The sequence below is a fragment of the Sorex araneus genome, chromosome 1 (genome assembly GCF_027595985.1).
Source record: "Sorex araneus isolate mSorAra2 chromosome 1, mSorAra2.pri, whole genome shotgun sequence".
Lineage (NCBI taxonomy): Eukaryota > Metazoa > Chordata > Mammalia > Eulipotyphla > Soricidae > Sorex > Sorex araneus.
This window is the reverse complement of record NC_073302.1, coordinates 403,025,770-403,039,590: the sequence shown is the minus strand read 5'-3', so window position 1 is coordinate 403,039,590 and position 13,821 is coordinate 403,025,770. Positions and strand designations below refer to the sequence as shown.

At 36.4% G+C, this 13,821-nt stretch overlaps 1 protein-coding gene across 3 annotated transcripts in view; it reads left to right on the top strand.

Annotated features, from left to right (window-relative positions):
• RELN (reelin) overlaps nt 1-13,821 on the top strand; it is a 530,126-nt gene that overhangs the window by 359,098 nt on the left and 157,207 nt on the right. For all 3 annotated transcript variants that reach the window (XM_055133703.1, XM_055133707.1, XM_055133712.1), the window contains exon 20: nt 1,786-2,022. In XM_055133703.1, coding sequence (XP_054989678.1) covers nt 1,786-2,022 — 237 coding nt within the window. The remainder of the gene's footprint in view (nt 1-1,785; nt 2,023-13,821) is intronic.

Here is a 13,821-nt window from a genome sequence, read left to right as displayed (position 1 = left end):
GGTCAGCATGGGGCTATAGCTTAGTTCACAGTCTAGAGACATTGCTGCGAAGCAGCTGCTGGCAGCAAAAGTATTCTAGCTGGCCTCCCGATTGTGGTTGATCAGCAGCAGAGCAGCCACACAGACGTGTGGCCACCCAAGGTCGCATCTCAGCGGAGAGTGTGCCAGCACGAGATTGCCTGTGCGTCCCGCTCCCTTTTTTTCTTTAAAGTTTTTAAATATGTTATGTTTTGTTTATAAGAAGAATATATTTTGATGTATTTTATATACTCATAAATAAAAATGATTATTTAAGGGATCAGAATGATAGAATAGCCACTATGGGGCTGGCTTTGCATGTGACTAACTCTGTTTCAGTCCCCATTACCCAATATGATCCCCCAAGCCACCAGGAATCTTTCCTGAGTATAAAGTGAGTAATAAACGCTAACCATTGCTGGGTGTGGCCAATAAAACCGACAAACAAATATAATTATTTAATAAATAATGTTTATAAAACATCAGGGTATATTACTAAGATACTTTAATGTTACTCTTTTATTCTAATGAATTCTTATTAGTCACAAATTTCAGTAGATTGTAGAAAATACTCTTTTATTCTAATGAATTCTTATTAGTCACAAATTTCAGTAGATTGTAGAAAATACTTAAAAGACACAAACACATTATAGTTATGTCTCTTTATTTTAAGAAATGTTTTTCATTTCTATTTCTGTATTTGAATATTGCTTTTCAAAACTATACCTACTGTACTATCTATCTGGCCCCTGCTTGTCTGTTAAAGTATGTTTTATTACATGCAAAAATGTCCTACCAGTATTTTCTCATCTGTATAATCAGTAGCTAGTGTTACATGATTCTATCCCAATTCTCTGTTCAAATTATTTAAAGAGAAGATAAAGGTTATAATATTGCAGTATATAAAAATAACTTTTGAGATTCTAGTTTTATTTCTCTCTGCAATAACAAGCAATAAATACAATATATACATTAAAAATCAACTTACTATCTCAGTAAATTCAGCCTTAGTATCCTTAGAATAGTTTTTAATAATTTGTATTTAAGTTATCCAGTTAGTTCTCTGTCTTCAGGAGTTTTTCTGTGCTCACTTAGAAGGCCACATTTTCTTCAGTGTGTTTGTTGCAGCACCTCTCCTGATGTTTAATTGTATGTTGATGGAGACAAATGTTCCATTTGCTATTTGCTTCATATCTCACCTTGTGTATGGGTGTGAGTAGCATGGTACTATGATTTATGGAGCTTTCAAGCAGATGTCATGGCAGTGGCAATTAATGTATGGTTTCTGCTGCTGAGTGCAATAATTGCTCCTGGAAATTAGATATTATTCTTAATTTTCTTCCCCATTTGTCAGATGCAGGTTTGGTGTCATAGCTGCCATGACACAGCAAGTGACCTCTCAGACTCTGCTAAACTCCTGGGGAATGAGGAAAGGTTCTAGTTCCAACAGGCCCCAACTTTAATATATGTAACATGATGTTCAAGATCCTGTACGAGACCAAGATGAATCCTGACACTCTGACAGTTGTGCTTTACGAAGTTAGCTTCTCTGAGAAGGAGAGGTGAAAGTAAAGTCACGTTTCTAGATGTAGTTAGAAGACCCTGTGGGAATCAGACAGGAAATTAGAAATTCCTGACAAATGTTTTTAACAGTCGGATTGAACTTATTTGTTTATTCACTTGCTACAGAATAAAAGTTTCTTCTGGAAACATTTGCATTTTAAGATATGATGCTAATTTAAAATTTTACTTTATTATTTCCTTTAGAATAATCTCCGTAGAATTACCAGATGATGCAAGACAATTTGGAATCCAGTTCAGATGGTGGCAGCCATATCACTCTTCCCAGGGAGAAGATGTTTGGGCTGTTGATGAGATTATTATGACATCTGTACTTTTCAACAGCATTAGTCTCGACTTTGCCAATCTTGTGGAGGTCACTCAGTCTCTGGGATTCTACCTTGGGAATGTTCAGCCATACTGTGGCCATGACTGGACCCTATGGTGAGGATTTCATCTCTGTTGTTAAAATTTACGTTAAGTGTTTGAACACACAGATTATTTTACAGTGCATCCAGTATTCAGTTATGTGGTGGCAACATTATCTGAACCATTTGAAAAGTCATTATTATATCTAAAATTAAAGTATTTTAGAAAGGAAGGCTAAAAACAGCACTGATATTTTTAAATATGTGAAAAGTTCATATAGATATGTATATATACACACATATATGTAGATATATGTGTATATATACACACATTTATATAGATATATGTGTATATATACATTTATGTAGATATATGTGTGTATATATACATATATATGTGTATATATACATATATATATAAAATACATGTGTTTGTGTTTTGGGCCACACCGTTGGTGCTAAGCATAGAAACAGGATCAACCATATGTAAAGCAAGTACCTTAACCCCTGTGCTATCTCTTTGGTCCCAATAATATTTATTTATATTTTTATTTTTTGGTTGTGGGGCCACACCCAGCAGTGCTCAGGGATTACTCTTGATTTTGTGCTCAGGAATTATTCCTGGTGGGGCTCAGGTGATCATATGTGATGCTGGGGACAGAACCTGGATGCATGCAAGGCAAGCATACATGCAAGGCAAGCTCCCTACCCATTGTGCTATGGTTCTGCCCCCCACACACATTTATTTTTAATTAAAGTAACATTGTTTTTTAACATCATATAATTTCGCCTGCTTACCATATTTATCTTATTTTTATTTCCTACCATTATATATAAAAATCCTCTTGGGGAATGGAGAGATAGTATTGGGGTTAAGGTACATGCATTGCATGTGCGCAACCCCAGTCTAATTTCCAGCATCACCTGGTCCTCTGAGCATCATCAACTGCTTTCCTAGCAGCCCCTGAGCACCACCAAGTATGATGTGGTATCCCTTTAACACTGCTGGGGTTGTAATCCCCAGCAACACCACATCTTTGGGACCTTGCTTTGAACCACTGATCTGGTTGGTTGAGAACACCAGGAGGTGACCCTAGGCCTGCTGAACACTGTTTGTGAGAATTTCACACAAGTCCTCTTTTATTTAAAAGGTGATAACTTAGTTAATAACTAAAGTGACTCCCATATTGTTCCTTCACAGAAGCCCACCATTTTCATAGTGAAACATGGTATCAGTCTCATAAACATTTTAATAAAATCTCTTCATGCCATCTGAGATGAAGTTCAAGAAGTTTTCTCATTCCTAATAAGTATTACTAATGTTAATAAATATTGCCTTTTAGTTCTCAATCAGTATTGGATCAGTGATTCACATAGGTAATTATCAGTAGGCTTTCAAGATTGTAGAATGTTTCCAACTCACTTTCCTGTATTTCCCCTCCATGTTCATATTCAAATTTAATTATACAATATACAGTAAATGAATAATCTCATTTATGATTAGGAATATCAGTAGGATGATATAACAGTAATTAACTGGAGTGAGCAGTAGCTTCTTTAGATGAAGAGGTACATTCATTTAGTTCAGCGAGTAGGTATCATACAATCTGCTATAAGAAAGTTCTAAGTTCCAGTTCCAAGTGGAATAATAATAAAGACCTGGAGAAGAAATATTTCAACTATAGGCAACTGCAGTGCAAAAAATCCCAAAGCTAGAGTGCCATGACATTCACAAAGATAAAGAAAGATACCTGCCAAAGTGCAGGTAGGGTGAGAAGTAGAAATGGAATCCAGGAGAGAGAGGTGAGATGTTAAAGAGCCTTCTAGTCCTGTAAAGAGTGGATTAAAACTCAGTTCTGCATAATTCCAAAACCCACATGGCCTTTGCCACACATTATACTGTTATGCTATGGATTTCTTTAAGATTTTTCAATGTGATTGAGGAATAATTTTCTAAGAGGCTTTTACTTTCTATTGGGTCATAGACCAATTTAATTTTTCCAGATGAATCTTGCCAAAAGCTATTCAACTGCAACTCTCTCCAGAGAGCATATCATAAGTGACCCATCAGTGACCTTATCATAATTAGAGGTAAATTTTACACACCATTGCACAGAAAATTACCTTTGATGTGAATTGTGAGTCGACATTCACATCTCACACACAGCAGGCTAAAACTCTAGCATCAAAATGACAGCTAATGGAATGGAAGTGCAGCTATGAGCTTTTACTGTGCACAATGTGAAAGATAGAATGAAATTTCTATAAAACAAGGCAAAATAAGTTATAGTATAAAAATAATTAAAAAATTCTTCAGTTTTTTCCTATTTAATATCCTCAGGTGCTTATTTTACAGATATTCTTTTAGTCTTTAGAGTCTTCAAGGAATATAAAGGGGTGAGATAAAACAGAGGCTATAAGTAGACATAATATTTCTTTGAATGTCAAACCTTGGAAATTTTAAAGTCACCTGATATCAGAGTAATTCAAATTGGTCATACACCATAAACCAAATCCCCCCAATTTTTATAGTACTTCTTTTGCAACACTTTTAATATAACAAAGAGTCATATCATGAATGCAAGGCCTGTATCATGTTTATTTTCATAAATAGTTAACATCTGCTCAAATAAACTCCAAAGTTGCTGAGCATTTTAATTTAACACTTGGATTGAATGCATAGTAGCAGCAGTTTAATTTTTGTGCTTTGATCAGAACTCTAAGAACAATATCCTCTTATACAAATCTGATGAATATTCTTAACCCACCACTGCTTTAATTGGTGGAGATACATTTACTTTGTGAAAGTACAATTGCAGTAATTATAGAAAACCACAAGAAAATATAAATAACTTGTACAGTCCCCACGGACACCTTGAGCAGCACCACAGGAGTTTTATTAACAACCACATGTGAGCAGTCAGATTTGACTTTCTGATCTTCTCTAAAAAGAAAGGAGTTGTCTTGATTCTGAAACCACAGAGAGTATACTCTGGTGGTGATAATGAGACTAGAGAAGCACATTAACTGCTTTAATAAGGACATGAAAAATGCTCACTGCTCATTAAAATGAAACAACATAGAAGATCTCAAACTGTTCCCATTTTCTTAGCCAATGAGTCAGAATAAACCTCTTTTAATGACAGTGTTTTATCTCTCTGCTGTTAAAGAGTATATTGTTCAAGTTTGATGTGAACTCACTTTAGCATTATTTTTTCAGAAACATTCCTTACAAAATTCAAATGCTGGTATTAGCCAACTATTTATCACAACTTCTTGTCCTAAAACAAGTCATCTTTTAAAATACAAAACCTTTCAAGCATATTGTCTTCATATGTAAAAATTCTCTGAACATGTGTACATATGTGGTCGCTGGCCTTTAATGACCTTGTCTCTCTCAAGGGAAATATTGAAATGTATACATGTTCTCTACAAGTGACTGGTGTTAAATTAATTGTTGTTGTCTTTTCCCAACTGTGAGTTTATTTGGTTTTCATTTTCTAACTAATGGTTCCATGAGTGTAGATTGTTCTTACTGCGTGTTCTCCAGGGAAAACTTGGACAATTGCTTTTTCATTAGAAGAACTATGGTCAATATGCTATAAATCAGTGTGTCATCTCAAAACACGTTTTTCCCATGAAGAATGAATTACTTTTCATTAATAGTATTTGAAATCATAATCTTTGTGATTTGAGTTCTAACAAGTTGTCTTTAAGTCTTGCACATATTTTAAGATCACTAATGAAACACTTTAGATGAGGTTTTTTTAAGTTAATCTAACAAAACTAATAGTTACAATACCAAATGGCATTTATATTTCTCTCTTATCTAATAGCTGGGCACACAGGTTAAAAGAACATTGCTGTCATGTTTTATAGGATTTATTTCATAGTGTATAAATTGTGATAAGATGATCATTATATTATATTGGAAGTTGAGTTTGGGGTGGGTTTTTTGGCTTTTTTGGCTGTTGTTGTTTGGAGACAATGCTTGAGAGTGCTCAGGGATCACTCCTGGTGAGGCTACGGAACCCATATAGGGTGCTGGGGGGTGGGGGGGTGGAACCCAGATCTTGTGCATTCAAGACAAGCCACCTTCCCCATTGTATTATCTCTATTCCCTGAAAGTTGTTTTTAGTAGGAAATATGCATGCCACTGAGGGTGCTTGGGGATATGACAGGGAAGGGACAACACCCGTGGTGGAAGGAGTGTTCAACTGGAAGGAGGAAGTGGTGCTAAAAGGTGGTTAAGTGTTTGTATGAAACCCTATCAGCAGCAGAACTGTAAACCACAGGGTAAAAATTATTTTTTCACAAAAACACCTCTCATAGAAGGAGACTGGTGGGTAAAAATGGAGGGGGAATGGAATTGGTGGAATGAAGTAGATGCTGGTGAAGGGGGTTAGTGTTGAAACATTTTTATGCATGAAACCCAATCATGGATAAGTTTGTAATTTCACAATGACTAAATTTTTATTAAAAATATTAATTCTACAACTATAAAAAGTTGTCAACTCACATAGAAAAAGCAAAAAAAAAGTAGAGTAATAGCTATAGGACAACTATAAACAACTAGTAAAAGGGTAACAATAGTGTAATAAGCATTTATATATAAATGGACTGAATTATTCAGCTAGATAATATATACAGGTAAATTTTTTTTAAAATCCAATTCTGTGCTGCACACAAGAGACTCATTTTAACTGAGGATGCACACAGACAGAAAAAGAGAATTTGTGCAAATAGAAACCAGAAGAAATCAGGAATAGCTGCATTTATAGTGGGGTGTGTTAACATTTATCTAAATATTTTAATAAGAAATAAAGAACTTTATTATGTAATGGTACAGGATTCCGTTAAACAAGAGACTATCACTTTTTTAAATATTTATGCACCTACTGTAAGAATCCCCAAGACTAAAATCTTTATTGAACCATTAAAGACCTAAATAGTCAATGCAGTCATAAGTAAGAAGCACAGATCTGGAGGCATCACACTTCTTGATTTTTTAAGTGTAATATAAAACTATGATAATAAAAACAGCATGATATTGAGAAAAAATACACAAATCTAAAAGAGAACTGTCATAGAGTACCCCAAAATGAACTCACACTTGCAGTCATCTTTTTCTCCTTCCCTCTTTATTTACGCACATTGGTTTACAAAGTTGTTCTTTATGCACTTATTACAGGCATTCAGTATTCCAACATGTATCTCACCACCAGAGTGACCTTTACTCCACTGTTGCTTCTATTTTCCTAACCACCTCCCAAGCCTACCCCCTTATCAGGCCCAAAATTACTTACTTTATATTGCTTGTTGCATCTAAATGGCTAGTGGAATTGGTTTTTTTTTAATTGACTAAAAAAATTTGTGAAAATTATTATATCTCACCATGGGGATCATTAAGTCCCTAAGGGATATTACTAATCTGTTTGTTGCTAGTTGAGTCTTCCTTGTGGTTGTTTTTGTTTATTGAGTTTAGTTGGCTTCTTTCCCACCTAATGTGGTGTGCTTCTAGTGTCGGTGTTGTGGAATGTCAGTATTGTGGAATTTGGAGGTGTCCAGAAAATCCAGAATCTGTAAAACTCAGCATCTGTAGAAGATGAGTTTACATGGTAGTGGCTGTGGCTTTTGGATACGGCTACCCAAACTTCCAGAAGTAGAGGAGAGTGGTAGGCTTCCTGCCCCACTCAGAGAACCCAAGACTTTTCGACCTGAAAACCTATGTACCTGCAATTTTTGTCAGCTTGGAGTCTCTGCGGAGATTCATCATGAAGCAGTAGATCAACTCACTCCCCTCCTCAGAATGTTGAATTGGAAGACCAGTGTAGTGGTGAATTTTTGCATTTTGGTTTGTATCTTGTCTGAGATCAATTGTGAATCTTCTTAGAGCTGGACTGATGAGTTTACATGGCAGCGGCTGTGGGTTCTACTGTCAATTAATTTTTGATTAAAAAGACTCAGGTATGCAACAGGGGAAGGTCTTTTCAATAGTGTTGGGTAAACTAGTCCATTATTTTATAGCGATGCAAAATAATTAGGCTCAAAATCGATTCTACTTGCATGCTAAAACAGAAAGCATGAATTTCTCGTAGAAACCTGAAGTGAGCTACTTGCCTTAGATCTTGGCAATACTGCTTTTAATTTTCTATCAAAAGCAAAAGTTAAAAAATCAAAAGTTAGTAAACCTGGGGAATGCTGGTGATGCAAGATAGTGTGTAATCTATAATATACCTCCAAGTGTGTGAGAATACCAAACCAAAGGGTGAAATCCAGGGAGAGTACCACAACTATTGATGCATATGCACTGCATCAAGCTCATGTACAATCATGACTTAGAAGTGTGAAATCCCTAACAAGTACTACCATCAAGAGTGTAAACACCACAGCCAAACATGTGTGCAGTCCCTTCATGACAACAATGAAAGGAAAAGAAGAGAAAATCAGGATAGCTCAGTGGCAAACTAAACAAAACAGTTGCCGTATAACCATGAGACTATGAGTGTGATCTCAAGTGCCACTGCATGCAGTGAGTGAGATCCCACAGCTTCATTCTCTGGGACTTCCGCTCCACAACCTCCATTGTGACCTCTAGCGCATAGCCTAGTGAGCATGAGTACCAAAGCTGAAGATGTGTCAGTACGCTAACCAGCGCGTGTTAGCAACACAGCAACCCCTGTGTGTGAACAACGAAACTATTGGTATGTGACTCCTGATGAGCACCACAACTAAATGTGTGTGTAATCTCAGCCATTGCACTTATAATAGCAACAAGGGAAGGGAAGGGGAAATTTTTGAAAGGTGAGAAGTCAGCAAGTAAAGCTACATTGTAAAATATTTTACTTAAACAAGTTCTTTATAACAAAGGAAATAGTTGACAAAATGGAAGATCATCTACGAAATAGGAAAAAATATGACTCAATAACAAATAAGTATGATTTTTAAGATGAGGATCTGAATAGGCATTTCCTAAAAAGCACATCTAGGCCAATAGGTCTGTGAAAATGTACTCAACAGCACTGATCATCTGAGAAATGCAAATCAAAACTGCAATGAGCTATCACCTCTGTTTAAAGAGCTGCTGTCAAAAAGACAGAGATAATAACCATGAAGATATCTATAAAAAGGAGCCCTTATACATTCTTGGTAGAAATGTAAATTGGTGCAGCCACCATGAAAAACACCACAGAGATTCCTGAAAGAGTGAAAAATAAAATTAACATCTATTTGGGAGATATCCCTGCAATTCCTCTTCTGAGTATATATCTGAAGAAAAAAGGCATGGATGGAGTTCAGTGGTAGAGAGCATGCTTGATATGTTTGAGGCCCTGGGTTCATTCCCTAGCACCATACATACTAACACACAAATACACATATGTGTGCACAATTCACCTTTAAAAGAAATAAAATCACTATTTTTAAAATATGTTGGCAGCCTCATATTTATTACAGCATTATTTAAAATAGTAAATATGTGTAAACATTCTGTGTCCATAAACAAGAAAATGGATTTGGGAGTTTTATACACACTACACTCCTCCCCACCACACACACACACACACACACACACAAGAATTTTGTCCCATATGAAAGTGGTGAATCCAGGCTGGAGCAATAGTACATTGGGTAGGATACTTGACTTGCATGCAACTGACCCACACCCCACCTCCCCATAATGGTCCCCTGAGCTGGATTCTCAGCAGCCCATGTGGTCCCCTGACTTGCCAGGAGTGATCCCTGAGCACAGAGCCAGGAGTGAACTTTGAGCACAGCCAGAAATGGCTCAAAATCCAAAAGTAATTTTTTAAGTTATAAATCCTCCCAGTAACTTGTGACAACTTGGATGGACCTTGAGGGTTATATGAAATAAGTCAAACAGAAAAAGACAAATATTACCTGATCTCACATATACAGGAAATCTTAAAATCTGAACTGTAGATGTAGAGAAGAGATTGTGGTTGCCAGAGCAGGTGCAGAAGAGGAGGGGCAAATGGGTGAAGGTGATCAAAAAGTGTGAGTCATCAATTTTAATATGACTAAGTTTGGGGCTTAGCATATGCAGCCTGGTAGCAGTAATCAACAATGCTCCTCCTGCTAGTTTCATGAGCCTTAAATACAGAAGGTACTCATGTGTCTAATTTTTTGTAAAATAAAGACTTTTTTATTCACATAAATAAAACTCTAGCACTAATTATCCTAAGACCCTTTCATAGAAAGAAAAATTTCCTAAAGCAATGGTGAAAGACAACAGGGGGAGAAAAGCAACATTCAAAAAAAGTAAATGGAGTTATAAGTGATAAAAGGCACAGAAATAAGGGTAAATAAGGATATAATGTTTTGATGGGAGGACAGTGGAGCCTAGTTTGTTTTCACACCCCACATGGCCAGGCATGGTGAGCCCTGGAGATACAGGAAAGTAGAGGTGTGAAGGAGAACAGTGGTAGGGTGAGAACACAAAAATGGCAATGTGTTTGGCACATTTAAAAGTACATGTCCTCAACATCTGCAAACATAGGCAAGGAAAAAGAATTGGTATGTTTTATGAGAAGCCACACTTATCTACTGAGAAAAACCCCAGGATAAAAAGTATTCCAAGGGAATAAAACATATTCTGAAAGCCTGTTTATCTTTTTATGTAAATTAAATAGAGTTCACATATAGAAGGTTGAAAATACTACTGTGGCTCAATTTACAAATAAAACCGATATAATAATAATAACAATAATAGAATACTTAGATAATATACTAAAATTAATGATGGACAAATGTGTTAAAGAAAAATAGGAGGAACTATGAAATAATTATGAAAATATTTCTAGGTTATAAGAATCCCTAAGAGGGGCTGGAGCAGTAGTACAGCAGGTAGGGCGTTTCCCTTGCACGCGGCTGACCCGGGTTTGATTCCCAACATCACATATTGGGAGCACCACCAGGAGTAATTCCTGAGTGCAAATCCAGGAGTAACCCCTGAACATCGCCGGGTGTGACCCTCAACCAAAAATAAATAAATAAATAAATAAAAGCAAAAAAATCCCCAAGAATAGGGCTGGAGTGATACTACCTGTCTTGCCTTGCACATGGCTAACCCAGGTTTGGTTTCCAACATCTCATATGGTCCCCCTGATCCCTGCCAGGAGTAAGCCCTGAGCACAAGCTGGTGTGCGTCCCCCCAAAAAATGAATCAACAAAGAATCAACAATAATGTGTGGTCATTGATAACAAAAATATTTCATAAGTGAGTAAACACTGAGATTTCATGTTTTCACTGACCAAATATGTATCTATGGGGATGTTCAGACCCACAGGAGGAGTTAGAGACATTTAACTCACAGTAGCCAATCATTTTTTTAATGGTATCTACTTTTATTTACACTGATTCTTGGCTGATTTTTGAAAATAAGGTTATGTAAGGGCCAGAGAGATAGCACAGAGGATAAGGCACTCGTCTCACACATGGAAAATATGGTTTTGACCCCCAGTACCCCATATGGTCCCCCAGCCCTCAGGAGTGATCCTTGAGAACAGAGCCAGAAGTAAGCCCTGAGCACTGCCAGGTGTGGCCCCAAAACAAACAGAAGTATGTCGAGATGGCGAGTCCAACACTAAGTAATGCCAATACCAACCCAGCAACGTCTCTTCGATCAAAGCTGATTATGGAGTTAAGGTAGTACTTCATAAGAACAGCAGGGGGAGGACATTCAGGACCGGCAAAGGTCAGGCATGAGTTGGGGTTACTAAGAAGTAGAGGGTGCTGGAAACAGTACAGCTCTTCCCATCTGCGCCCGAGCTGGTACCTGGTAGGTGTATGACTGTGCTGTTTTGTGGTCATGCCAGTGTGTACAGACTACTCGAGCCTCCACCTGAAGTGACACATTCCCCTCAATTTGATCTCCCATACAAGAAGTTATCTAATGTTTAAGTTAAAATTCATTCTGAATTTTGTTTGCGAAGAGTCTGTCTTCTATAAAAGCTAAATAAACAGCATCCAAGTGGCCACACTTAACTCTTTTTGTTGATCTCGGAGTTTAGCTTAAAATTGAGTTCTGGTCCTAAATTGAAGAACTATATGTAAATTTCTAAACTGAGAAAATGGTGATAAGAATGAAAAGGCTGAGGAATCTAAACTATGTAATTTAAATAAGGATGTTACCAGATAAACAAGATAATGAAGGTGTTAGAGTCCAAATATATATATCTATATATATGTGTATATGTATATATATTTAAAAATCCTTAAATAGAAGGTGAAAAATACATGTAGTCCAAAATACCTTCAATTGCCAATATAATTCTTAAATGTGACAAACACATGTGTTCCAAAATATTTTCAATTGCCAATATAACTCTGAAATCTTAAGATAAATAAGGAGTGATCTAGTTACTAAGAAATCCATAAGGACTTTTTAAAATGAAGTGTTAAATAAACACATGACAAAATGCATTATGTGAGAATTTTTCAAATTCATTTTAAGCCTGGAAATTGAATAGTAAAGAATATATAATAAAACAAACTTAGTACCTGGAAATTTCTCCTTTTGAGAATTGGTCCAGTTGAAGAACTGAGAGAGCATCGTCAAAAAATTCATGAACCAACTTTTTGTAGAAATATGGAAATGCTGTCAATTTTCACAGAAATTAAGTTTGCATGTTTGCTTGTTTATCTCTCAAAAATCTCTATTGAAGTATTCAGACAATGTAACAGAGAAATGCTCTATCATTTTTGGTACTTGAGACTTGAATGAGCTTATGGAGAAACTGGGTGTTGGAGATACTGATCACAGTAAAGTGAGAAAAAATGTAGTGGGAACTCCCTAGTTTCACTAAACTTATCTAAATTGCAGCTAGCTTTAGAGTCTGGAGAGTAACAGAGGTGGTGCAAGGTTGGTAGAAATACACACAGATAAAAACTGCTCAGACACGCACAATCCCCATGCCCAGTACCCCAAGGTGACCATTCTCTAACGGGAAAACCTGTTATAAGTACTTAGGGAAGATTACAACCATTGCTAAAAATGTGACTTATTTAATTTTAGTCCCTGACAGAGAATAATCAAACAACAAAAATAAAAGTGAGGACTTGGGCAGCTGTAACAAATAATTAACAAGGAGTATACACTAGATAGAGGAAAACCACGTGCAAATTAAGAAATAGATCTTTTCAAATATCCAGTAGACGTTTACAAAAATATAAATAAATAAATATGGTTATGAACTTGACTCAGAATATAAACTCATCAATGGCTGAATAAGTAGCAATGGTCTTACGTTTAATATATATACATATATATATATATATATATAATCTCAACAGATACCAATAAAACATAACACTAATGGCAGGGACCACAAAGAGTGCATATAATATTGCTTAAAATTTCAAAACATAATATGGGAGAAAGTAGAGTACTTCCTTGAACATAAAACATAACAAAAATGGGAAGGAGGGGCTGGAGTGATAACACAGAGGGTAGGGTGTTTGCCTTGCACGCGGCCGACCTTGGTTCAATTCCCAGCATCTCGTATGGTCCCCCGAGCATCTGCCAGGAGTAATTCCTAAGTGCAAAGCCAGAATAACCCCTGTGCATCACATGGTGTGACCCAAAAAACAAAAAAATAAGGGGGGAAGGAGGATGATGTAACAACTGTACATCTCAGTATATTAATAACACTTAAAAATAAGTAAAATATGGATTGGATAGAGAGCTTAATAGTTCACTGTATGCCTGGCATACAGGATGCCCAGATGTGATCCTGGCACCACGTGGTACCCTGAGGATCTCTGGGTGAGATGACCCCCAAGAATCACTAGATGTTTGTCCCCAATTTTTTATTCAAATTTAAAAGAAACAAAATACTCAATTTTTAAAAGATA